A 25,445-nucleotide genomic window follows, 5' to 3' on the forward strand; every position below is an offset into this window, starting at 1 on the left:
AGTTTCCTTCTCTGATTCTTCAAAAAGCCCATGCTTATGTCTGGCCAACACAATTTTTCAAACACAGTATGTTTCTTATCAGTTTAATTCAGCATTTCTCAAACTTAATTTTGAATTTTATTAAACAAAGTAGAAATGGGCATCTTTCCCTTGAGATTCTTCCAATTAGCCATAAAGTCACCAGCTAAAATATTTCTTAAAGATTACTATACAGAACTGTTTTATACAGTTTTTGCTACATGAAAGTAGCAAGCTAGTGATTTGAAATTCCATTACAGCACAATTTGATCTGTGCAACTAGTATCTGTACATTTGAGAAGCAAAGTAATAAAATGTCAGACTCTGTCAGTCTATATATATACACATATATATATCTTCTTTGGAATTTTTCTAATTTAATCAAGAATGATAGTAACATAAATTAATGATGAATAGTAAATCTTATAAAATTACTTTTTCTCTAAATTGTCTGTTTTGTATAGTCAATTCTGTTATATGCATAGCTACACTTATGGTGCAATATGGTTTCATTTACCTTTAAATACATTCAAATAATATGTATTTTCTCATATTTGGGTACATTTAAAGAATCTGTGTTTTGTTAGTATTTATTTAATTATATTTACCTGAATTATGTAAGAAGAAAAAAGAAAAGATGAGAGAGAGAGAAAAGGAGAAAGTGAAGAAAGAAGGAGAGGGAGAGGGTGAAATATGTAGAGGCTAGGAACAGTAGGCTAAGAAAGTAACAGAGAAAAGACCCATGAATATTACCTCACAGATCAACAACATTCATGCAGTATAATGATTGTGGTTACAGGATTACAGCTTCATTCAATAGGAGCCACATTTATTGGTTTGTTTGTTTGTTTGTTTTATGGAAAGTACCTTGCATGCATTGAAAGATAATGGTACATGTGGTTTTTTTGTTTGTTTGTTTGTTTGTTTGTTTGTTTTCCTGTGAACAGAAGTGGCTTATGTATAAACATGAACATATTCCCTAAATGAAGCTTTATCTAGCAGACAAACAACTTGAATTAAGCAACCAGATAAATTTTGTTTCATAGCATTTCTGTCGCTGGTGCAGTTTTTTACATTTCTCTGTTTTCTGCGATATTGTTTGTAAGCACTGACTACACTAAATTCAGTTATTGTCCATGCACCAGATATTGATGAAACCTCCCAGGCAACCTAGTATGTGCAGGTGAAAAACAAAGTTCAAGATTAGAAGCAGTGTACTATCCTGGTCTTCGACATCATGAGTTAGAAACCAAAGTAGAAGGAAATGGTAGCTGTAAGGCAACAGAAAAGAGACTTTAGGAATAATGTAATATAATATGAAACTATAAAGCATTTTCTCCCTAATTGACCCTGATTTTTCCATTGTTTTCCTCTGGAAAACAGCTTACTATGTTTAAATTTGATATGAAGTTTGACTGTTACACTTGAATCCTTTGACAAAGCTGGAAAAAATGTATACTTATCACTTTCTAAGACAATAAGAGGTGGTCTAGTGACCCTTAGGGTGCATTCTACCACCTAAATCCTTTGAATTTCCAGGAGATATACTGAGATTGTGCCTGGTATTGGTCAACAATTGTGACTCTTCAGAGACCACATTTTCACTTTGCAGTTTAGCTTCTTCTGTTTTGCAGCAGAAAGTGAAGAACCACTAACTGGAGTTAAAATTTAAAAAGGGTCATAACTCGTAAGCCCCAGTGAACAGAGCACTTCACTCAGAAGAGGGGAACCTTAACTTGTTCTTTCAAGGACTGCATAAAACAGTCCCAGGAGAGTTACTCCATTACTTACAGGCCTTTGTATATCCAGCTGAGTAGAAGCAGACAGTTGCACAGACAGGTAAATGTGAAGCACCTGAGTAATATTTTAAGAGTCCTTGATTATCTGAAGCATCTCCATGGCACAGACACAGGTATGAATTAGGACTTAAAAGAAACTATTGTACTTCAGGTACAGCAGGAGCGAGGATCCTGTGTAAGGAGACTGGGCTCTGTAGGATATTCTGCATCATCGTAGAGGGTGAGAACATCTATATTCAGGCAGCTGAATCCATTTTTTTCTAAACCTCTCTTAGTTCATGATATGGAATATTTTCTGTTAATTACTTATGTCTGAGATAAATATTTAACATTTAGAAACCAGAAATAAATTTACTGTCTCAATTATCTGGTTTCCCATTGACTTGAACTAAGTAAAATAAGTAAATTTATTGAGTTCAGTTTGGTCTTCAGACTTATTTAAGATTTTAAAGCTCTTGAAGAAAAAATATTTTAGTTATTTTCCTAATAATTTTAGTTATTCCTATTTCCTTTAGTTATTTTCCTACTTTTATGTGATAACTGATAAAGTCGGGTGATGGTATTTACTAGCCAGGGCATTCTAAATAAGGAAACGGTACAGCTCATGTGTAGTCATAAGGTGCCTGCTACAAATGACACAACGTTAATAATGGGGTGGGAGGGACATATTTTATGTTACTACAATTGAGAACTTGCATAATTCAAACATCTTTTATATGGCATACACTTAGGAGCCAGATTTGCCATAAGAAATGACAAAATACTCTTATTAGCAGCCTAAGTATAGGGGTTCTCAAGGAACTTAATTGATTTCCCAGCAGACATGCTCAGAGGCCTGACATGGCTCTTAATAAAGCTCTTCTTATACTGACATTATGCTATTTAATTTGCACTCTCAGTATATCAGTATGGTTTTCTCGATATCACAAACTAAAAGAACTCTCCTGCAGCTCACTGCTGAATTTAAACTATATAGAATTACTTAGCGTAAACATGCAGTTAAGGCAATGCAGTCCTCTTCAAGCTATGTATCAATGCATAAAGTCATGACTAAAGAATTTGCACAGAAAGTGCACATTCATGAAGTGCATATTCATGCGATACTCGAAGAATCATAAAATTGTAAACTCAGTTGCAAACAAATTTTCTTACTGTTCCTAAAACTTTTGGAAACACAACAGTAAATAAATATTTGAAATTAACTTTGAATAAAGACTATCCTTCTATCTATGGTTTGATATCTTTTAGAAGAAAAGAAAGAGGAGGGTCTACTTCACAACAGAAAATGTTTGAATCAATGAATTTCAAGATGAGAGTCAATTTTTTGTTGAATTTGAGTTCCTAGTTCCACACCATCTGCTAGGTACTCTCAAACTACCTAAGTAAGATAAAAAAGAAATAGTATTTTTTATAAAAGTGTGTGGGGAACAGAAAATCTTCCCTTGAGAAATTAAAATAGTAAACTGAGATATACCAATGAATCATAGAATAATTTGGATTAGAAGGGATCTTAAAGCACATCTAATTCCAACCCCCCTGCCATGGGTAGGGACATTATCTGGTAGACCAGGTTGCTCAAAGCCCCATCCAGCCTGGCCTTGAACACTTCCAGGGATGGGGCATCCACAGCTTCTTCAGGCATCTTGTTCCAGTGCCTTACCACCCTCAGAGTAAATAATTTATTCTTTATACCTAGTCTAAATCTACTCTTTTTTAGTTAAAAAATATTACCCCTTGTCCTATCTTTACATTCCCTGACAAAGAGTCTCTCTCCTGCTTTTCTGTAGAACCCCCTTAGGTACTGGAAGGCCACTGTAAGATCTCCTTCTCCAGGCTGAACAACCCCAACTCCCTCAGCCTGTCTTCACAGAAGAGGTGCTCCAACCCCTTGATTCATCTTCATGGCCCTACTCTGGACTTGTTCTAACACATCCATGTCCTTCTTGTGGTGGGGGTCCCAGAGCTGAACATAATACTCCAGGTGGGGTCTCACAAGAGCAGTGAAAAGGGGAAAAATCACTTCCCTTGACCTGCTGGCACACTTCTTTTGATGCAGCCCAGGATACAGTTGGCTTTCTGGGCTGCATGTGCACATTGTTGGTTGAGCTTCTCATCAACCAACAACTTCAGGTCCTTCTCCTCAGGGCTGCTTTCAATCCATTCTCCACTCAGCCTGTATTTGTGCTTGGGATTGCCTTGGCCAAGATGCAGGCCCTTGTATTTGGCCTTGTTGAATATTGCTGACCATATGGAAAAGCCCCAATAATTATTACAATTGCTCACCACCCACTGACTGATACCCATTCCATCCCCGAGCAGCAGCCCACACACGCCCTGGCCAGTCACCCCATATAATTGTTCAGCATTCATATGGTATGGGACATCCATTTGGCCAGTTTGGGCCAGTAGTCCTATTTCTGTCTCTTCCCAGCTCCTTGTGCACCTTCAACCTCGTTGCTGGCAGGGCAATATGAGAAGCAGAAAAGTCCTTGGGATAGTCTAAACATCAGCTAAACAACAATAATCTAAACAACAGCTAAAACATCAGTATTATTCTCATACCATATAAAAACATAGCACTAGGAAGCTACTAGGAAGAAAATTAACTCTCCCAGCTGAAACCAGGACAAAGGCCGAGCTCTCATCAGCTTGGAAAAAAAAGGGCTGTCACCCAAATACAGTGGGAGAAACCCCATAAGTCAGGCCCATTGGGAAAATGGCTGACACAAAGAGTCCACTGTCATTCCTGTCTGTGAGGACAGCCTCTTAACTAGGACTGTTCATCTTGAGGCCCTTTGCCCCATCCCAGGGCCAGGGCCGAGGGAAGTGGAATTCAGCATGAGGTTGCAGACAAATAAATGGATTGTCTAAACACTGGGGAGTAGTTTAGGTGTTTAACACACATAGCTCCACTTCAACTTTCAACTTTTAAAAAAACTAATATCCTATGGATATACATGAAACCGGCAGATATGACACTGGACCTGGAAAAAAAAAAATAAAAATGCATGCCTCTAGATCAACCACACCAGGGCACCTCATATGGCACTAAATATTCATTTTAATTCTAGTGGTAATATCAAGAAGTCCACTGGCTCCACCTACAGACAGGTAACTCACCGCTGTTGCACAGAGTAGGGCTCATCTGTTAGGGCTGGACTGTGCAGCATCACTTCAGGGGTTGTGAAGAGCCTCACCTGACCTGAACCTACACCAGAATAGAGCAGGGCTGACACAAACATGGCACTCTGCTGGTCTGCTCTCCCAGCAGTTTTGCCCAAGACAGTAGCTTGTAAGCAATCTCCCTGTCTTGACACATCTAGCTTTGTAAAAGCTGTCTAGCTTTTACATCCTATTTCTCCCCTTTATTGCTGAGGAGGGGCAGTGAGTGGCTGGTGGCTTGCAGCTGGCAGACGTCAACCCACCATAATATGTAATGTACTACAGTAATGCTTTTTGGAGAGTATGTACTGTAAATATAGAAGGTTTTGTTTGGTTGGTTGGTTTGTTTGTTTTATTGTTTTAGCTTATGAACTGTTTAATGCTTATAATTATGTAAAAATTTGAACAAATATATAAGCCTGCTTGCTTCTGTAAAGTAGTTCATATGTATAAATGTGGTCAAACAGACTTTATAGTCAGGCACTCAGGCACTTTTTTTTTTTTTTCTTTCTATTTTTGCTCAACAATCATGCATGTTTACTGCTATCTAAAAATCTGTCACCTTGGTTACTCATGGGACTAGCCTAAGGTCTCAGAAAACGTACTACAACAACTGTTCATGATAACACTGTGGTAAGACCCAGAGATGCACTTTTCAGGGAAGATTCTCAAAAGAAAAAAAAAAAAAAAAAAGACATGCAGTTTATTAGACCTGGGACTAACAACCAGCATTTATTAACCCTGATGTTGGCTTTCCCGAGCATAATAGAGCAGTCCTTCAGTATATTTTGTAAAAGCACACATGACCAATTTCTGTGAATATTAATCAATGTGCAGTTATGCTGTAGGCAGAGGAAATTGTATTTAGGTTTTTAATGGTGATTAAATGTGTTTAATATGTGATGCAACACTAAAAGATAAATTAAGATATTCCCAGTTGTAATCAGGTGAAATTCATCCGGTACTCCACTTCAAACTGGAATCCTCAAGCAGATTGCAGTCAAGCTCTCCTAGGTATTTGCTGTTGTTATTAATGCCTCTATAACTTGGAATTCCTGAATAAGTGAACATTCTCAAACAACACACCAAGATTAGCAATTAAAACCAAAGATATTTAAAAGTGAGGTCTTAACCCGTGTGTATTTTTCAATTGTAAAACTTCATCGCCATCTACTCAAAAATCTCCAGTCCTTAAAAACAGTGATAGATGAGATTCATCTGTTCCTGAGAAATCCCATACTGATCACAAAATATGTTTTCTCCAAGCACCTCAGGTTTTAGTCCACATTTTATTCTCTCAGGTATAAATATCTGCCTCAGAAATGATAAAACTCATATAATGGGTGAAGAAGATACTCAAAAATTGAAATGAAATAGTATTGGTGAATTGAAAATTGAAAAGCACTATGAAAATTAAAGAATTTATAGTAGTTTGAAGCCATCTATCTCAACGTTGAGTATCGACTCAATTCCCTTACCAATAAATTAAATATTTAAAATTATAAATTAGGATTATGGTTACTTATTTCTGCTCTTTAATATGAAAAGGTTGAGAAGTGCTAGTAAGTAATTTTTATTAAAAATAAAAGTTTATCAGTTAGTAGGATGGCAAAACACAGTCAGAATTCTATTACACTTTTTCATTCAGAATTTTATCCTGCCAAATGATAAGTCTCATAGTCTGCAGTATGAGTGGTGCCATGCACACACTTTTTTTTTTTAATTATTATTATTTATTATAAAAAATGTATTAACTATATAAATTTAGGTATGAATTACACTGCTTGTTTTCAGAGATGTAAGGCTGTGAACCTGAGTACCTGAGACTCACCCCACCATGAAATTGAAACATCAGCAGTGTGCACTGGCTTCTGGGAATTATTAAGTCCCACAATTTCTATGTAACGTTAAACTCCCTACACAAAAATCAGAATACAGTTAGCCTCAAGTGGTGTTTTAGTCGATTTTGGATAAGTTATGGATTTTCCATTATCTTCAATGGCGATTTTAAATATTGGCTAAAACATGTGCCCATCATTAATACAAATACCGAAGCCTTCACAAGGCTTTGTTTTATCTGAGCTTTTATTATCATTATGTATAAGAAGATTAAAAACTTAAAAAAATACATATATATGTCATGCAGTATTTTAATTTCATATATATACTTATTTGGAAATATTTAAATGAAATGTTTGTATGTGCAGTATGTTCCCTTCACTTCTTTTGAAATATAGACAGGAGGTATAGAACCAGCATTGCTAGTGACACTAGCACCTAACTAGCATTGCATCATTTACTTTCTAGCAATCCTACACTGTAACAAAATATTTTACCTACAGTGTCACTCCTAGAGAGAAGGTAAAACCATTAGTGCTAGGGTGGTTGCACACTGGAACAGGCTCCCCAGGGAAGTGGTCACTGCACCGAGCCTGGCTGAATTTAAGAAGAGATTGGACTGTGCACTTAGTCACATGGTCTGAACTTTTGGGTAGACCTGTGCGGTGTCAAGAGTTGGACTTGATGATCCTTAAGGGTCCCTTCCAACTCAGGATATTCTATGATTCTATGATTCTATGATTCTATGATTCTATCAATACTTCCAAGCTGTACACCTCTTAATCTGTGTGGGATAACAACTAAATCTAAAAGCATTATTTAGTTTTGCATTTATTAATCAATTCTTGCTATTGCTAAACTCTAGCTTGATGAATGCTCTGATTATTTACAAACAGATTCTCTCTGTTGCAATGTGAGAAGTATCTGAATTATAAGATGCAAACCATACAATACATTGTAACCATAAAATGACAGATAAAACTCTGTTCCCATACATTTCATTGCGGCTAATAGGACAAAATGACTATTCTTTTGCTCATCCAAATCCATAGGTTCGTGCTCTGAATTTGATGTGTATTATGAGACTAAATGATTCAATAGTTTGGAACAAGGCTAAGGTGATTAAAAATTCCAGTCTTCTACTGCATAGTGAGCATACATGTTCACAAACAGTCTACCTGCAACCTTTTACTTTTCTGAAGGTTACACTTCGCTCTGCACATTATGAATGAATTGGAGTCATAGACATATTGTCTGGGTCTATACAGCTTTTCTTATCCAGAAATGTTAATTTATATGAAGATATAATATATGACAAAATTAGAGAAGACAGTGAAAGAAAATGAAATGTCAGACTTTCATTTACATTATTTAATAGTAGCAACCAGTTGCTGCGATTAATTTAAAAAGCTTTTTTTTTTTTTTTTCTTAGCATATCTTTGACATAAAGAGGAAATGTGTTTCAGTTCTGATATGAGCTTCTGCAAGCATCAAGATAATTTTTGTTTACCTTACTTCCTATAAACAGAGTTAATTCCTCTAGCATTCTTAATTCTCTTAAACTGCTCATTAGGCTTCAGGCCAAAATATGTCTATTGGGAAAGCTATTTTAATGCACTGCCTTAGTGCACACCTTAAATCTTACTACTTCACTGTTACATTAATATTTCTTTCTTACATATATATTAATTTTCTTTTAACTATTGCTTTTTAACACAGCATCCGAGGTAATGTGATTCGAATCTCTAGATAACAAAGGCAGTTTTTAATACTATCATCTAACTTTATAAATGTTAAAACACATTAATATTTATTCATATTTTCAAAACTTTTGCACTTCTATTTCCACAGAAAGTGTCGATTATGGGCCCGTGTTTGTACAAGAGCCAGATGATGTGATTTTTCCTACTGATTCTGAAGAGAAGAAAGTGTCTCTGAATTGTCAAGCTCATGGAAATCCTATCCCCACATACAGGTACATGTTTTAGAAGTTTTTGTATCATTAAGAATATTTGGTCATAACAATATAACAGAAACACTTTAAAACTTTTGTGACCAAATCACATTCCTGATTGAATGATTTTCCTGATTCTGAATAAGAAAGAAAGATAAATGGGAGTAAGTAAAGGCAAAGCAATCTGTGAAATTTCAAATTATGTTATCTATGCATTGTATCTATCCATGTGAAGGGACTCCTTTTGCCTTGTTTTCTCACATATGTCTGTAACAACTGACAAGATCAAAACCTTTAACTGTTTTTTTTTTCTAAAGACAACATCTTTAAAGATGGGAAATACTATCCTGTTTTATGGGGAAAGCAGCCAAGAACAGGTAAATTAAATTACATGATTATCTAATACAAGGCACCATAGTTCAGCCATGTCTGGAATCTTTTCACAAGACCAGCATCTTACTCTTTTGCAACCATTTTCTCTTCCCTGTTTTCCCACATATAGTGTTATTTGACAGTTAACTCATACAGATCTGTTATGTCACGTCTATGAGTCTGACAGTTCAGCTTAATGGTGCCCACTTACAGGTGGAACCAGCACGCTGCAGTCACCTTACCCATTTTCTGTATCTGACTCTACTCATATTTTTAAGAATTGCAAGTGATGTAGCAGGGCTGGGAGAACATATGGGTAATTATTTTTTCCAGACACCCTTTATATTTTCACACAGAATTATTCTTCACCTACTGAGGGAGAATAAGGCCTTATCACCATTTTTTTGTCTTATGTGACAGTCATTGATTCTTAGTTTTATTTTTTATCTATTACAATCATTTCACTTCTGGATTCTTTAGTATACTGGGTCAATTTTCCTTAGGCTTATTTGAGTTACAGAACTTGCACTTCTATGGCAAGAGCACATTCAAAGGCAGTACCCCCTTTAGATATCTCTACTACAACAGCACTGAATCTGCCTCAGTGCAAAAGATGTGATTCATTAAACTGATTTGGTAAGTGGCACAGATTCCTCAAACAACATAGACATGGCTAACATAGAACATAGGATTAGGAATGAGTGGCCAGAAAGTCTTCAAACTGGAATTGCCTGAACTCAGTGTGGGATGAAAGACAGTGTTGCATTCCTTCTTACTGATAATCTCTGTGTAATTTCTATTGCATATTTATTACTTTGTTGATAAAAAATAATGTGTGCTAATTCTACACTCAGTTTAAGTGCTATCAGTCCATTCAACACCGTAAGAGTCATGGGCAAAAGTTACAAATTACCAACAAAAGAGGGGAACCCTGTTCTCAGATCTCACAGACAACCTCATTAATACTAGAATCATAGAATGGTTTCGTCTGGAATGTACTTTTACAGATAAGATGATCTTTAGCTTAGCCATCACCACCACCTCTGCCATGGGCAGCGACAAATATTGTGGAAATATTCTCTTTGGGAAATCTATGGAGAATCTATGCCATCTCATTTCTTTCTTGGTCCAACCATTTTTACATTTTCCCAGAGGAATTCAATCAACAAACACTCTCAGCATATACATTTCTTCAATTCTCCTGAGATTCACTAGTACCAGCAGCCTCAGAAACAAGCCGACTTGACAGGTGTTCGTGCAAGGAGAGCCTTGACCAGAAAGGCCTAATTCTAACAGCACCGTTTAACTTCTCTTCCTTCTGTTGATACCACTTGTCCATACAGTGCATGCCGTCACTACCATTCAGTGGAAGAAAAATAAAAGATATGCATGAATTTGTCAGGCATATACTGTTCTCAGGGAAGGTGAAGAGTGAATTTAGCCTCAAAATAAGATTATGGTAAAACAGAGGTTTGTTGTATTTATCCGATTTTTGCCAGATGAAATATGGCAGAGATGGCATATTTCCATATCACCAAAGTCCCTGTCATATTATCTACAAGCACTGGACAATAGAGATCTTTATTTACCTGGGCTGTAAGGTCCATGCCACTAAGAATTCTTTTCAGCCATAAACAAAATAGAGTGTAATTTTTCTTTTTCTATATTTCTTTTTAAGAAGTATGCAAAAAGACCTCTTAAAGAACTAAAAAAATCCCAAAACTGAGATTGCCTCAGCCATTTTTATTTCATTCCTTTAGTCTGTATAACTGATGGCACAATGTTCATAAACTCTTTACAAATTACTTTTTGCTAAGACATTGCTTCAGGTTAATTGCATGGAGAATGCTCATATCATTTCAGATTTTCTTCCTGTTTGCAAAGATCTTTCTTCTCTTTGTTCAAGCTCTATCCTGAAATCAAAATTTGTACCTTCTTTTTTTTTTTTTTTTTTTTTTTTTTTTTGTGAGTCAGTCTTTTAATCTAGTCAATGTATCTAAATGTTCTCATTTTTTAGATAATGGATGCCTCAGATAAACTGATTTCATTTTTTGCAAATCAGACTTCATTATTATAAGTCAGGACTCACTCAGTGAAGGACATAACTGAGATACCTTTGGTGAGAAATACGCATATTCACAAGCTTCCTGTGGGCTGTCACAAGGCACCAGCAATACTGAGTTAAAGGCAGGTGCAGAATTCCCTGAGATGCCAGTTCACTACACCTGTACTATTTGTGAAACACTGTGTTTACTAGTTGTTGTCGTTTAACTCTCATAGGTAGTTAAGACCCACACAGCCACTCACTCATTCCCCACCCACTGGGATGGAGGAAAGAATGAGAGGAGTTAAAGTGAGAACACTTGTGGGCTGAGATAAAGGCAGTTTAATAGGTAAAGCAAAATCTGTACGCACAAGGAAAACAAAATAAGGAATTCATTTACTACTTTCCATCAGCAGGTAGATGTTTAGGCATGTCCAGGAATGCAAGGCTCCATCACATGTAACAGTTACCTGGGAAGACAAACATGATAACTCTTGCCACACTCCTTCCTCCTTTTTTTCTCCCCTTATCATATGGTGTGAAATATCCTTTTAGTCAGTTGTGATCAGTTGTCCTGGCTGCATCCTCTCCTAGCTTCTTGTGCAAGCCCAGCCTCCTTACTGGCAGGGCAGCACAACAAGTTGGCTCTGTGTGAGCACTGCTCTGCAACAACTAACATTGGTGTTTTATCTAAAACATTTTATCACAAATCCAAATTATTGTGCTATGCAATCTACTGTGAAGAAAATTAACTCTATTGCAGCCAAAACCTGTACACAATTTTACTTAGGACACATATAATCTGGTTGGAAATTTTTTATCACTATCAGTTCTTGATAGAATAAAAACAGCTGAGAAAAAAAAATAATAAAAAAGTATTTTTATTTTCTTACACCAAATTAGAATGTTATGAAATATTTTGTGTCATTTTCCTTCAAGAAATATATATATATAGAACTGATTTTCATCATCAGGTCATTGTCTTCTAAGTATTATATTTGTGTTTCTGTCCTCCCAAATCAGTCAAGCTATATATGAGAAAACACGTCATAAAATTCAGCATTGCTTTTCCTCTAATATGCTTAAATTATATCATCAGAATGCATGCATTCAGAATGGCCTTGGAGACTTACAGGCACGCAGCTGTAAAGCTGAAAGTATTGGGGTAGCCTTACAAAAACATATTTTTGCATTGAATTTAAACAAAAATGAAACTAATGAAACTAAATGAAGTCAGCTACTCAAAGCAAACTGAATTTTGTTTCAATTCCCATTTGGAAATACCAAAATATGTCATTTTGACTTTTTCCTTATCTAAACATCCATCATTTCAAGATCAATTGATTTTGCATTTTTATTTCATATATATATATATTAACTTTCATAATGATTTTGTTCAAAATCTTGAATCATCAATAAACTGTTCAAGATGAAAAAATATTCTCTTAAGCTCTGCTATGTATGGCTCTTTTTAAAGATGTGATTCTACAGACACTTTATTAATATTGCAGGGCAAGCAGGCGATCAGGCCCAGTCAGCATGGGTTTATGAAAGCCAGGTCCTGCTTGACGAACCTGATCTCCTGCTATGACAAAGTGATGCGCTGGGTGGATGAGGGAAAGGCTGTGGATGTGGTCTACCTTGACTTCAGCAAGGCTTTTGACACCATCTCCCACAGCTTTCTACTCAAGAAACTGGCTGCTCTTGGCTTGGACTGGCGCACGCTTCGTTGGGTTAGAAACTGGCTGGATAGCTGGGCCCAAAGTCATGGTAAATGGAGTCAAATCCAGTTGGAGGCCAGTCACTAGTGGCATTCCCCAGGGCTCGGTGCTGGGGCCGGTCCTCTTTAATATCTTCATCGATGATCTGGATGAGGGCATTGAGTGCACCCTCAGTAAGTTCGCAGATGACACCAAGCTAGGTGCGTGTGTCGATCTGCTTGAGGGTAGGAAGGCTCTGCAGGAGGATCTGGATAGGCTGCACCGATGGGCTGAGGTCAACTGCATGAAGTTCAACAAGGCCAAGTGCTGGGTCCTCCACTTGGGGTGCAATAACCCCAAGCAGAGCTACAGGCTGGGAGATGAGTGGTTGGAGAGCTGCCTGGCAGAGAAGGACCTGGGAGTGATGGTGGATAGTCGGCTGAATATGAGCCAGCAGTGTGCTCAGGTGGCCAAGAAGGCCAACAGCATCCTGGCTTGCATAAGAAACAGTGTGGCCAGCAGGGCTAGGGCGGTGATCGTCCCCCTGTACTCAGCTCTGGTGAGGCTGCACCTCGAGTACTGTGTTCAGTTTTGGGTCCCTTGCTACAAGAAGGACATCAAGGTGCTTGAGCAGGTCCAGAGAAGGGCGACTAAGCTGGTGAGGGGCCTGGAGAACAAGTCCTATGAGGAGCGGCTGAGGGAGCTGGGCTTGTTCAGCCTGGAGAAAAGGAGGCTCAGGGGAGACTTTATTGCACTCTACAGGTACCTCAAAGGAGGCTGTAGAGAGGTGGGGGTTGGCCTGTTCTCCCACGTGCCTGGTGACAGGACGAGGGGGAATGGGCTAAAGTTGCTCCAGGGGAGTTTTAGGTTGGATCTTAGGAAGAACTTCTTTACTGAGAGGGTTGTTAGGCATTGGAACAGGCTGCCCAGGGAAGTGGTGGAGTCACCATCCCTGGAAGTCTTTAAAAGATGTTTAGATGTAGAGCTTAGGGATATGGTTTAGTGGGACTGTTAGTGTTAGGTCAGAGGTTGGACTCGATGATCTTGAGGTCTCTTCCAACCTAGAAATTCTGTGATTCTGTGATATCCTTTGCAGTATAAAGATATTGTCAATGGTGCTCTATTTCTTACATTGAATGAGGCAGGGTTCCTCTGAGATCAAAAGTTCAATCATGATAAAATAGGCAAATAATAGTTTTACAGTTAATCTTAATTCTGACAATTCTGATTTTTGCATTAAGAAAAGATTAGTTACTCCAGCTGAATTTTGTTGCTATACCTCATTCACCATGAGTGTTAACAAGATAGGATGAACAGATAATCATTTGGCTTCATTAAATTTGCCTCTGGAATCTAGGTGTTGTCAAGTTCAGTCTTTGCTGAATTCTGGCAAAGCCTGAATGTGCCTGGCAGTTTCCTGATGCAACTTTGAAACTGCAGAATGATTGTGAACTAGTCATAAAAGAAATATCTGTATCTCAGAATAATGATGTCACATTACACTTTTCATAGAGATTTGTCATACCTGTTATACTGCTTGTCTCTTCTTTGCAATATCAGAAACATTCATTTAACAATTTAATGTTCTTAACAGTTTAACACAAAAGCTAATTTAAAATGTGGATTGCTTATGTGGATTGTTATTCTTTAATTAAGATATTGTACCCTTCTCAGAGATTATTTCTGAGTGGTGAAGTCTATTAATCTGCCTCCCAAAATCTCTCTTTTATCCAGTGGGCTGAGTATTGTTTTATTTTATTTTTTTTCCAGTCTTTGGAGATGAATGAGAGGGGTGAGGCTTTTTGCTGGAGAATATCCCCATTCATAAAAAAATAACCCAACCCCAAAAAAATGCTCAGCAGAAAAATGTAGAGACTCTTAGGTTACTTCTGAACCTCAGAAGAATAAGTGCTCACATGAGAATTACTCAGTGCTTCAGCTAAAGCGTGATACTTTCTAATATTATTCCTGCCGCTTAGCTTGTTCCACCTTTTCGTCACTCCACTCCCTGTCTCTACTTTTCATTTCACTCCCAGACACCTCCCAAATTTAGTATTTCTTTTCCTAACTCCTCTGATCATAGCTTCCATTTATGTGGCAGCTGCCAGTCATTATCCTTGAAATTAACTAATTACAATTTCCCCAGATCCAGTCTTCTCTGAATTTCAAATATCTTGGCCCAGCTAACATTATTTTGCCTTTGTCCATTGCCAATATTACCAATATCTTTTACTTCACAGCAATCTGTGTACATAAATCCACCTCCCTGCTCTTCACAGGTTATGTTCTTCTTCTTTCTGTAGTTAAATCAGATTTCTGCATTTCTTGGGCTAAGGACAAATGGTGAAAGAATTGAAAAAAAAAAAAAAAGTTCCAGCTCTCACACAGTGCAGACACAGATCTAAGGTCATCTGGGCCTAAGGCTTTAATAATAAAATATTAATTGAAACCTCACTTATTATAATCATGGTAAAACTCATAGTCTTGAGTTACCACACAGGCTATCTTTGAATAGCTTTCATCCTTAGCTGGTGCTATCAGGTTCTGTATACTAATCTTGATGCCTTCCTTTGGCCATAAAATGCTCAAGTAGTTTTTTTTTGTTGTTGTTGTTTTTTTTTTTTTTTCCTAAGATGGCTTAGAAATGGAACTGAAATCGACATTGAAAGTGATTATCGCTACAGTTTAATAGAAGGAAGTTTGATCATCAGCAACCCCAGTGAAATGAAGGATTCTGGACAGTATCAGTGTTTAACCACCAACATGTTTGGTAGTATATTAAGCAGAGAGGCTGTTCTTCAGTTTGCGTGTGAGTAACAATTTTTTTAACATGGATAAATCTGATCTTTACATTGTTTGATAAGGTTCTAAATTGTAATTTCAATATATTACATAAAAGTTGCACTGTCCACTGATGTTGCTGGGTTAGAATTTTAGAAATGGAAGTAAAATGTTCAGTAGGAAAGTGTTTTTTTGTTTGTTTGTTTGTTTGTTTTTGGTGATTTTTGACTTTGAAAATAGATAGAAACAAATTATAGAGAAAATAACTTTATTACTTGATCAAAAATTCTGTCCTTTAGTGACATATTTGAGTACTTCCCAATGATATATTTCACTCTGCTAATTTATTGAAACATATATCATTTTACCATACTACCCGAGTAAGTGAGAAAGAACTACAAACTTAGGCATAGAGTTGCATTAACTACATCTATGTACAAATGATAGTTTGCATCTATAACTATATGCATGTTTAAGCAAAATTTTAAATGTATATATATGTCCTATGTCCATGTTTATACATACATTTAAACATTATCAAACTGATTTATTTATTTTATTTTTATTTTTTTTTGTATCTGTTAATGAGCAGCACAGAAACTGAAAATATCACAGTTTCTGGAATAATTCATTGCAGTATGCTTTCCAGGAGCTATTAACAATTCATGATCCTGAGTAATGCATATACTCCATCCATAGAATTCATGTTTTCAAATATACTAACAGAAGAAACATGCCCAGGATTTCAGATATCCTACATCCAGCCCTGGCTTTCCTTCAGCACTTTACAGGACGGCATACATTTTTTACTGCTTTATCTGTGAAACTTCCTTAAGAGGCACAGATGCAAAAAGAACTCCATCCTTATTTCTCAGATCCTGCTGAAACTAGGACATTACCATGAAACATGAGGTAGTGAGCCAGAACTTTATGCAACTGGAAAACAGTAGTGTCAAGAACAAGTTGCCTGTCTGCATCTGTTAACCCTTGTGACGTGGTGAACTCAGCAGAGTTAGTGTGGGGTTAGAGATCTTTTCTTACTCCACACCCCCTTGTGAAATCCAGACCTCTCACATCTATTGTATTTAGTCTTACCTTCTGTTTTTAGTCTTATCTGCTGCAGATGCTATCAAGCATTAGATACAGCTGGTGAGTGAGATGACTAGGGATGGTACTCTGATGAATCTTTTGCTTGTTAGCAGAGAAGGACTTCTGAGTGGTATGGAGGTTGGAGTCTTTCTTGAGCATAGTGATCATGAATTAACAGAGTTTTTGATTCTTGAAAAAGTAAGGGGGGGTAGGGGTGGGTGGAAGGGATATAGCAGAACTACCATCCTGGACTTCAAGAAGATTGTCTTTGGCCTGTTAAGAAGTCTGGTTGGCAGAGTCTCCTGGGAGGCAGTCCTGAAGAGCAAAGGCTGAACACTCTTCAAGAAAGAAATCCTAAAGGCTAAAGGCATGGGAGCAGGCTGTCCCTACATGCCAAAAAATGAGACAGCATGGAAGAAGACTGGCCTGGCTGCATACAGAGCTGTGGTTACAGTTCAGGAAGAAAAAGAGGGTTTATGACCTTTGGAAGAAGGGGTATGTCACTCAGAAGGACTACAAAGATGTCATGAGACTGTGCAGGGACAAAATTAGAATGGCCAAAACCCAATTTGAGCTCAATCTGGCTATCACTTTTAAAGACAATTTAATTTTTATATATATATGTATATATGTATATATATATGTGTGTTTTTTTAAACACAAACAAGAAAAGGAGGACTAAGGGGAATCTCCATCCTTTATAGGATGTGGGGGGAAATATAGTGACAAGAAATACAGAAAAGGCTGAGGCACTTAATGCCTTCTTTGCCTCAGTCTGTAGCAGTAAAAACAGTTTTTCTCCCTGTACTCAGTCCCACCTCAGGACAGGGTGCAGAATGAAGCCTTCATAATCCACAAAGAAATGGCTAGCAACCTGCTAAACAACTTAGACATATTTAAGTCTATGGGGCCAGGTGGGATCCACCCAAGGGTATTGAGGGAGCTGGAGGAAGTGCTCACCAAGCTTCTTTCCATCATTTGTCAGCAGTCCTGGCTATCAGGGGAGGTCCTAGTTGAATGTCAGCTAGCAAATGTGATGCTCATCTACAAGAAGTGCCAGAAGGAGGATATGAGAAACTACAGGCCTGTAAGTCTGATCTCAGTGCTGGGAAAGCTCATGGAGCAGATTACCTTGAGTGCCATCATGCAGCACTTACAGGACAACCAGGTGATCAGCATAGGTTTATCAAAGGCAAGTCCTGCTTGATAAACCTGATCTCCTTCTACAACAAGGTGATGCATTCAGTGGATGAGGGAAAGGCTGTGGATGTGGTCCAGCTAGACTTCAGTAAGGCTTTTGACACCATTTCCCATAGCATTCTCCTGGAGAAACTGGCTGCTTATGGCTTGGATGGTTGTATACGTTGTTGGGTTAAAAGCTGACTGGGTGGCCAGACCTGAAGAGTCACAGTGAAAGGAGTTAAATCCAGTTGGAGGCCAGTTACTAGTTGTGTCCTCCAGGGCTCAGTACTGGGGCCAGTTCTCTTTGGTATCTTTACCAATGATCTGGAAGATAAGATCAAGTGCACTCTCAGTAAGTTCACAGGTGACACTAAGTTAGGCACAATTGTTTATCTGCTTGAGGGTAGGAGGGCTCTGCAGAGGGATCTGGATAGGCTGGACTGATGGGCCAAGGCCAACACTATGAGGTTCGACAAGGCTAAGTCCTGCACTTGGAACACAACCACCCCATACAATGCTACAGGCTGGGGAAAGAGTGGTTGGAAAGCTGTCCAGTGGGAAAGGACCTGGGTGTACTGGTCGATAGCCAGCTGAATATGAGCCAGCAGTGTGCTCAGGTGGCCAAGAAGGCCTACAACATCCTGGCTTGTATCACAAATAGTGTGGCCAGCAGGACTAGGGAAATGATTGTCCCTCTGTACTTGTCTCTGGTGAAGCTGCATCTCGAGTACTGTGTTCAGTCTTGGGCCCCTCCAAGAAGGATATCGAGGTGTTGGAACGTGTCCAAAGAATGGCAATGAAGCTGGTGAAGGGTCTACAGAACAAGTCTTATGAGGATTGGCTGAGGGAGCTGAAGTTGTTTAGCCTGTAAAAAAGGAGGCTCAGGGGAGACCTTATCGCACTCTATAATTACCTTAAAGGAGGATATAGTGGGGCAGGGATTGGTCTCTTTTTCCATGTGCCAAGTGATAAGATGAGGGAGAATGGTCCTAAGTTGTGCCAGGGGAGCTTTAGGTTGGATATTAGGAAAAATTTCTTCATGGAGAGGGTGGTTAATCATTGGAATAGGCTGCCCAGGGAAGTGGTTAGTTACAATCCCTGGAGATCTTCAAAAACATCTAGATGTAGCGCTTAGTGACATGGTTAATGGTAAACTTGGCTGTGCTAGGATAAAGGTTGAGCTAGATGATCTTAAAGGTCTTTTCCAACCTAAATTATTCTATGATTCTATGATCCTAAGGTTTTAATTATCAAGACCATGGGACTATCATCCTATTTCTGAGCTGGGAGAATTGCTGAGGTTTATTGAATTTTCCACACTCAGGGCAGTGTGTTTAAAGAATGTAATAGTATTCTTATCCTAGTGTAATCTTATACCTGGAGTATTGTGTTCAGCTCTGGGGCCCCCAGCACAAGAAGGACGTGGACATATTAAAACAAGTCCAGAGGAGGGTGAGGAAGATGATCAAAGGGCTGGAGCACCATTCCTATCCTTGGATGTTATTGGAGCTCATTCTTAAACTTTACTCTAAGAAAATTCTGCCGTATTTTGTCTTTTAGACAAGGTAACCATTGTAGAACAAATCAGTTGTTTAGAGAACCTGGCAACTGGTAAAATTATATTGTCCCAGGGCTCTGAACCTCAGGTCTCTGTTCCCATTTCAGGAGCACTGAAGTCAAGGAGCATGGCTGTTTGACCTCCAGCTGAAAAAAAAAATGAACAGGAAAATGAGATTTGGAGTTCAAACAGGCCTATGGAATTTCAGTAGCTACATCCACAGTATGTTCATTTAGAACCCCTTGTATTTCTAATTATATTATTTCATATTACTCTTCAATATAACAAATGTAAATAAAGTTGTAAAAAACATATTAGGAGAGAAACAGTTGAGTTTTGGGAAGGGAGGATTATTGTTATATATATGTATTTTTCATTAGTATTCACCTGCACACCTGCCTTTGTAGATATCAAAGTTGTTATAGGGCAATATCTTGAATGTATTATTGTCATGGATCTGCTTGAGTGGGCAGCCGAGCTCCACCACAGCCACTCTCCCTCTCCCCCTCCTCAAAGAGGAACGGGGAGAAAATACAACGAAAAGGGCTCAAAAGTTGAGATAAGGACAAGCAGATCACACAGTAATTATTGTAATGGGCAAAACAGACCCAGCATAGGGAGATAGTAAGATTTATTACTTATTACTAACAAGCTAGAGAAGTGAGAAACAAAGGAAAGAAACCAAAAGCACCTCCCCCCCCCCATCCACCCTCTTCCACCTCCTCCCCCCAAGTGGTGCAGGGGAACGGGGGAATGGGGGTTATGGTCAGTCTATAGCACTTCTTCTCTGCCGCTCCTTCTCGGTCACTCTCATCCCCTGTGCTGTGGGGTCCCACCCACAGGATACAGCCCTTGATGAACTGATCCAGCATTGGCTTCCCACAGGCAGCAGCTCTTCCAGAACTGCTCCAGATATGGGTCTGTACCACGGGGTCCATCCTTCAGGAGAAAACTGCTCCAATCTGGATCCCCCACAGGCAGCAGCTCCTGCCAGGTCACCTGCTCCCGCGTGGGCTCCTCTCCACGGGCTACAGGTCCAGCCAGGAATCTGTTCCGGCAGGGGTTTTCCACAGGCGGCAGCCTCCGTCGGTGCAGGGCCACCTGCTCCACCGTGGTCTCCTCCACGGGCTGCAGCGTGGAACCCTGCTCCACCGTGGTACTCCATGGGCTGTAGGGGGACATCCTGCTTCACCATGGTCCTCACCACAGGCCACAGGGGACTTCAGTGCCTGGAGCACCTCTCCCCCTCTTTCTTCACTGACCTTGGCACCTGCAAGGCTGTTCCTCACTCCTTTCACTCTCCCAGCTGCTGTGTGGCGCAGCGTTTTTTTCCCTGTCTTAAATATGCTCTCACAGAGGCACAAAACAACATCACTTACTGGCTTAGCTCTGGTCAGCAGTGGGGCCCTTACCAAACATGGGGCAGCTTCTAGATCCTTCTCACGGAAACCACCCCTGCTACCAAAACCTTGCCACATAAACCCACTACGCTTATCTCTTTGTTGGAGTATTACTTGGGAATCGTGGTGAAGATTTCCCGTGTAATATTAATGGAGGAATACTAGCTGGAAGAGCTGAGGTCAGTGCTTCAGAGCTTGTGACAGAGAAGCACAGAACACAGAGAACTGTAAACAAGAGAGTCATAAGTGGCTGGACAATCTAACTGGTTGAGTTTATTTCAGAAGTTTGTTAGCAGGCCTTTCATTAGAGCAATTTCAAGCTTAATGCATATTTGTAGAAGTTAAATCTTGCTTACTATGACATTCTCACTTCCACTTTTGATGCAATAGTTCCTCAAATTCCTGTCCTTACATTGCTGTTTCACTTAAAGGGATTACAATTTTGGTAACTTCAGCATATATTGGTGAACGTTAAGATGATTGTCATCTACTTACTGAATCTGATATTTAAAAAATTGTTATAAACTCCTTTTAAACTCCTTTTTTTATAACCCCCAAAGCCTTTCATTTCTTGATTTTTCTTCCTCATAAGTTTCAAAACCTATTGCCATACTCCCCCAATACTGAATTTCTGTCCTTTTGCATAAAGTCATTCTGCATACAAACTGAAGTAATATAGCACATGCAAAATAACAATGGTAATTTCTCCCAGTTCAAATGCCACAGTCAAATCTCTTGGGGACTATATGTAGTTCTTTGTCCTTTTACACAGCAAGATATTTATTTAGTTGTAAAATCTTGCCCAACCCTTTTTGTTTGTTTGTTTTTGAATGCTGTGAACTATTCCGATATGCTTAATAAATTATAATCAATGCTTATCAGACTGAGGTAAGCATTAATATGTAGAAGTTCTCCACTCATTGCAAGGTTCATTGTGAAGTATTTTTATCACTTGCAGACATAGCATAAAATAACTCAAGGGTTGCTGTTGAAACAATATTTGTATGATGCAGCAATTCACAGTGTGAACTACTGTCACTGTACTGTAAAATCATAGCTATCTATCAGAAGCTTAGGTCACACAAATATGTTATAGGAAGTCAGATCCAAAGGAGATTTAAAATAAAGATTTTCATTGTGGTTACAGCTTTAAAATGTATTTCTAAGACACTGTCTTAAATTCAACAAGAATCTTCTGCTAAATTTTCTTAAGGGAAGAATAGAATACTTTAATTTGGATATCTTGGGAAATATAAAGTTTTCATTGGTTCCCAAAGCGCTGGTACTCTATTTCTTTTAGGAAAATGAAAAATGCTTTTCAGATGCTTAAAGAAAAGCTCCTTAATTTATAGCATGAAGGATGGCTTTAGGAATTAAAGCATAATGGTTTGGAGACCTATTAATTCATATCTAGAAAAACTTCCATAGTCTCATCACTATCTTTCTGAAAAAAAAAAAAAAAAAAAAAAAAGGAAAAAAAAGATATTTTACATATCAAGATATTTTAAACATAAAAAATATACAACATCTAATTAATAACTCTTTCTCTTGTATTTAAATTTATTTAAATTCATTAATTACCTGAAAACAATTTTGAATGATGTAGTAAAAAGAATAAAATGGCTTTAGATTCAACAATATTCCTTGTTCAGTAATTAGCACAGAGCTCTAAAGCACTATATAAAAACAGACATGGACTAAACAAAGATTGGCATTCATTAACCTGAAATGAAAGTAAGAGTTTTCAAAGTGTCATATTTGTGATCAAATACTGTAAGATAAAATTTCACTGTAGTTGAAGTATGTTTTTTTGTATTGTTCATTAACAGCAGATTTACATGTCTCCAGTTATTTTCAGTAAGACAGAAGATAAAGCTTTGAAAATGATTTTTTAAGAAAAGGTCCTAACCTTCAATTAATTAAAGTATTTGATACCCTGCAATCTTACCGGGCTCTAATGTCTTGGTGGGTAATAAACCCAAGGCAGTTGTGATTATAACAGAGATGTGCATAATGGCTTTCAGTTTTCCTTTCTTCACCAAAAGTCATGTATTCCAGAAACTTAGAAGTATTTTTACAGGAAAGTTTTGAAAATTGAGTTAGAATCATAGAATATCCTAAATTGGAAGGGACCCACAAAGATTGACTCCTGGCTCCACACAAGACTACAAGACTACATAACAATTAAATGATATGTCTAAGAATATTGTCTTCACTTGTCTTCACACTTCTCAAACTCCCACAAGCTTGATGCCGTGACCACTTCCCAGGGGAGCCTGTTCCAATGCTTGACCATGCTCTTGGTGAAGAACCTTTTCCTAATATCCAATCTGCATCTCCCCTGATGCAGCTTCACTTGGGTCCTACCACTGCTCAACAGACAGAACTGTGCCTCTCCCTCATGAGAAAGTTGTAGACTGCTATGTGGTCACCAGTCCACCTTCTTTTCTCTAAGCTGAATAAACTAAGTAACTTCAGGTGCTCTTGATATGTCTTACCCTTCACCAGCTTTGTTGCTCTCCTTTGGGCACACTCTCATAGATAGTTTTATGTCCTTAAATTGTGGTGCCCGGAACTGCACACAATACTCAAGGTGAGGCTGCACCAGCACAGAACAGAGCAGGACAATCTTTTCCCTTGACTGTCTAGCAGTACTGTACTTGACACACCCCAGGATAGTTGGTGCTTTTGACTGCCAGAACACACTGTTGATTCACTTTCAACCTGCCATTGGCCAGAACCCCCAGATCCCTTTCCATGGAGCTTCTCTCCATCTTCTTGTCCTCCAGTCTGTACATATAGCCAGGGTTTGCCCCTTCCCACATGCAGAATCTAGCACATGCTCTTGTTACAATTTGTGTGATGGGTGATTGCCCAGTCCCCTAATTTGTCAAGATGTCTCTCCAAGGCCTCTCCACACTCACAGGAGTCAACAGCTCCTCCTAATTTAGTATCATCTAAACATGTAGTATGCATTCTAGTCTTGCATACAGATTGTTTACAAAAACACTGAAGAGGCCCTAAAATTCATGGATTGGCCCTAAAGTTCATGGGCTTGCTTGAATGCATAGTTTGTACTGCTGTGGAAAATATTTACATCTTTGCAGATTGAAGAGATTGTTCTAATTAAAGAGAAAAATAACATGCAGAAATAGAAATAGAAAGCATTATGAACCATTAAGCAAGGCCTTTGACACTGTCTTATAGGAAAAAGCATGTGCTGTAATGTGCATATGCAAAATATCACAAAATTTGAAAAAGACCATGTATATTGCATTGGCTCTTGTTTGTTTTTTTCATAGCTGCATGACCAAAAGCCCAGTTGCTACGGTTGTTATGATGTAGTTCAGCACTGATGATGCATAAATGTTTATGTACTATGTTATTATGTGTGCATAATTAAATAGGCATTTGAAATACTATGTCTTTGGATTTGAAAGAGAAAGAGAGAGAAGATGAACATTATTTTATATATGCTTATAGGTATAACATTTGATATGGCCTCCAGTGTCACTGGTTATTTTGATGGAGCAAATTGGAAGGACCATCTATGTGCAGCTCAAGATCTTTTCAGAATTTTATACTATCATAGGAAATATTTATGAAGATCTAAACAAAGCAAAAAGTTTTCCTTTTTCTTTTTTCTCTCGTTTCTTTTGTCTGTTTGATTTTCCTACAATCTCATATACCCAAAGTTATGCTCTGTGATTTTTTAATAAAGTAATCAAAAAAAAAAAGACCAAAAGAAAAAAAAAAAAAGGTGTAACAGAAGCAATGGAGAATTATATTTTTCAATAAAAGCAATATTTTGCCAAAAATTTCATTTGCCTTCTATAAAATTTTATGCAGAAAAACTGGGAAGAAATAAGAACAATAACAAAACCAAAACCAAAAAATAGCAAGTAAATCAGAACTCATTATCCCCAAACGATGTGTTTAAAGTCACATTTCTGAAGTTTGCTCATAGCAGGTTGTTAAAAAACAAGAAGTAGTCAATATGCTGTAGTTTCAAATGCCATTTATATTTTACAGTCTGAAGAAAGAGCTCATATTACAAAGTATATTGTTTTCTTAACAAGATTCTAATTCTTTCATGTAAGAGAATTAGAGGAATAATTACTGAATTCCTTCAGCTCATCCTTATATTAATGAATTTAGTAGTGTTGTGTATAGCTAGCTCTATAGAAAAGTTATTCAAGTCCCAAACACAACTTTACAGATTCTGCATTCAAAGGAACCAAAAGGGAAAGAATACATTTTTTCTGTATTAAGAAAAAATGTGTATATATGAAGGCAAGAACATCAACCAGGTAATAAAGCAACAACAGCTTATCAAGCTGAAAACAATCTTATAGTTGCTGCAAGCAGAAACCTAACTTTGTTGAACACCTAGTAGTTTCAGAAAAGTGCATAACAGCAAAAGTGTTTTGAGGATATGAAACAATAACAGTGTAAAAGTTTTATGAAGTTACTTTTTCACTAAGCACATGTCTATTGGTAGATGATTTTCGTTTGATCTCTATCTTCTCTGACTTCTGTTGTTAGAA

General features: G+C 38.0%; 1 protein-coding gene across 2 annotated transcripts in view; it reads left to right on the forward strand.

Moving 5' to 3' along the window:
• Positions 1–25,445, forward strand: part of CNTN5 (contactin 5) — a gene marked incomplete at both ends in the record, with an annotated part of 395,341 nt that overhangs the window by 124,198 nt on the left and 245,698 nt on the right. For both annotated transcript variants that reach the window (XM_084285826.1, XM_084285827.1), the window contains 2 exons: positions 8,670–8,793; positions 15,522–15,697. In XM_084285826.1, coding sequence (XP_084141952.1) covers positions 8,670–8,793; positions 15,522–15,697 — 300 coding nt within the window. The remainder of the gene's footprint in view (positions 1–8,669; positions 8,794–15,521; positions 15,698–25,445) is intronic.

This window comes from Netta rufina (genome assembly GCF_964035555.1).
Source record: "Netta rufina genome assembly, chromosome: 1".
Classification (NCBI taxonomy): Eukaryota; Metazoa; Chordata; class Aves; order Anseriformes; family Anatidae; genus Netta; species Netta rufina.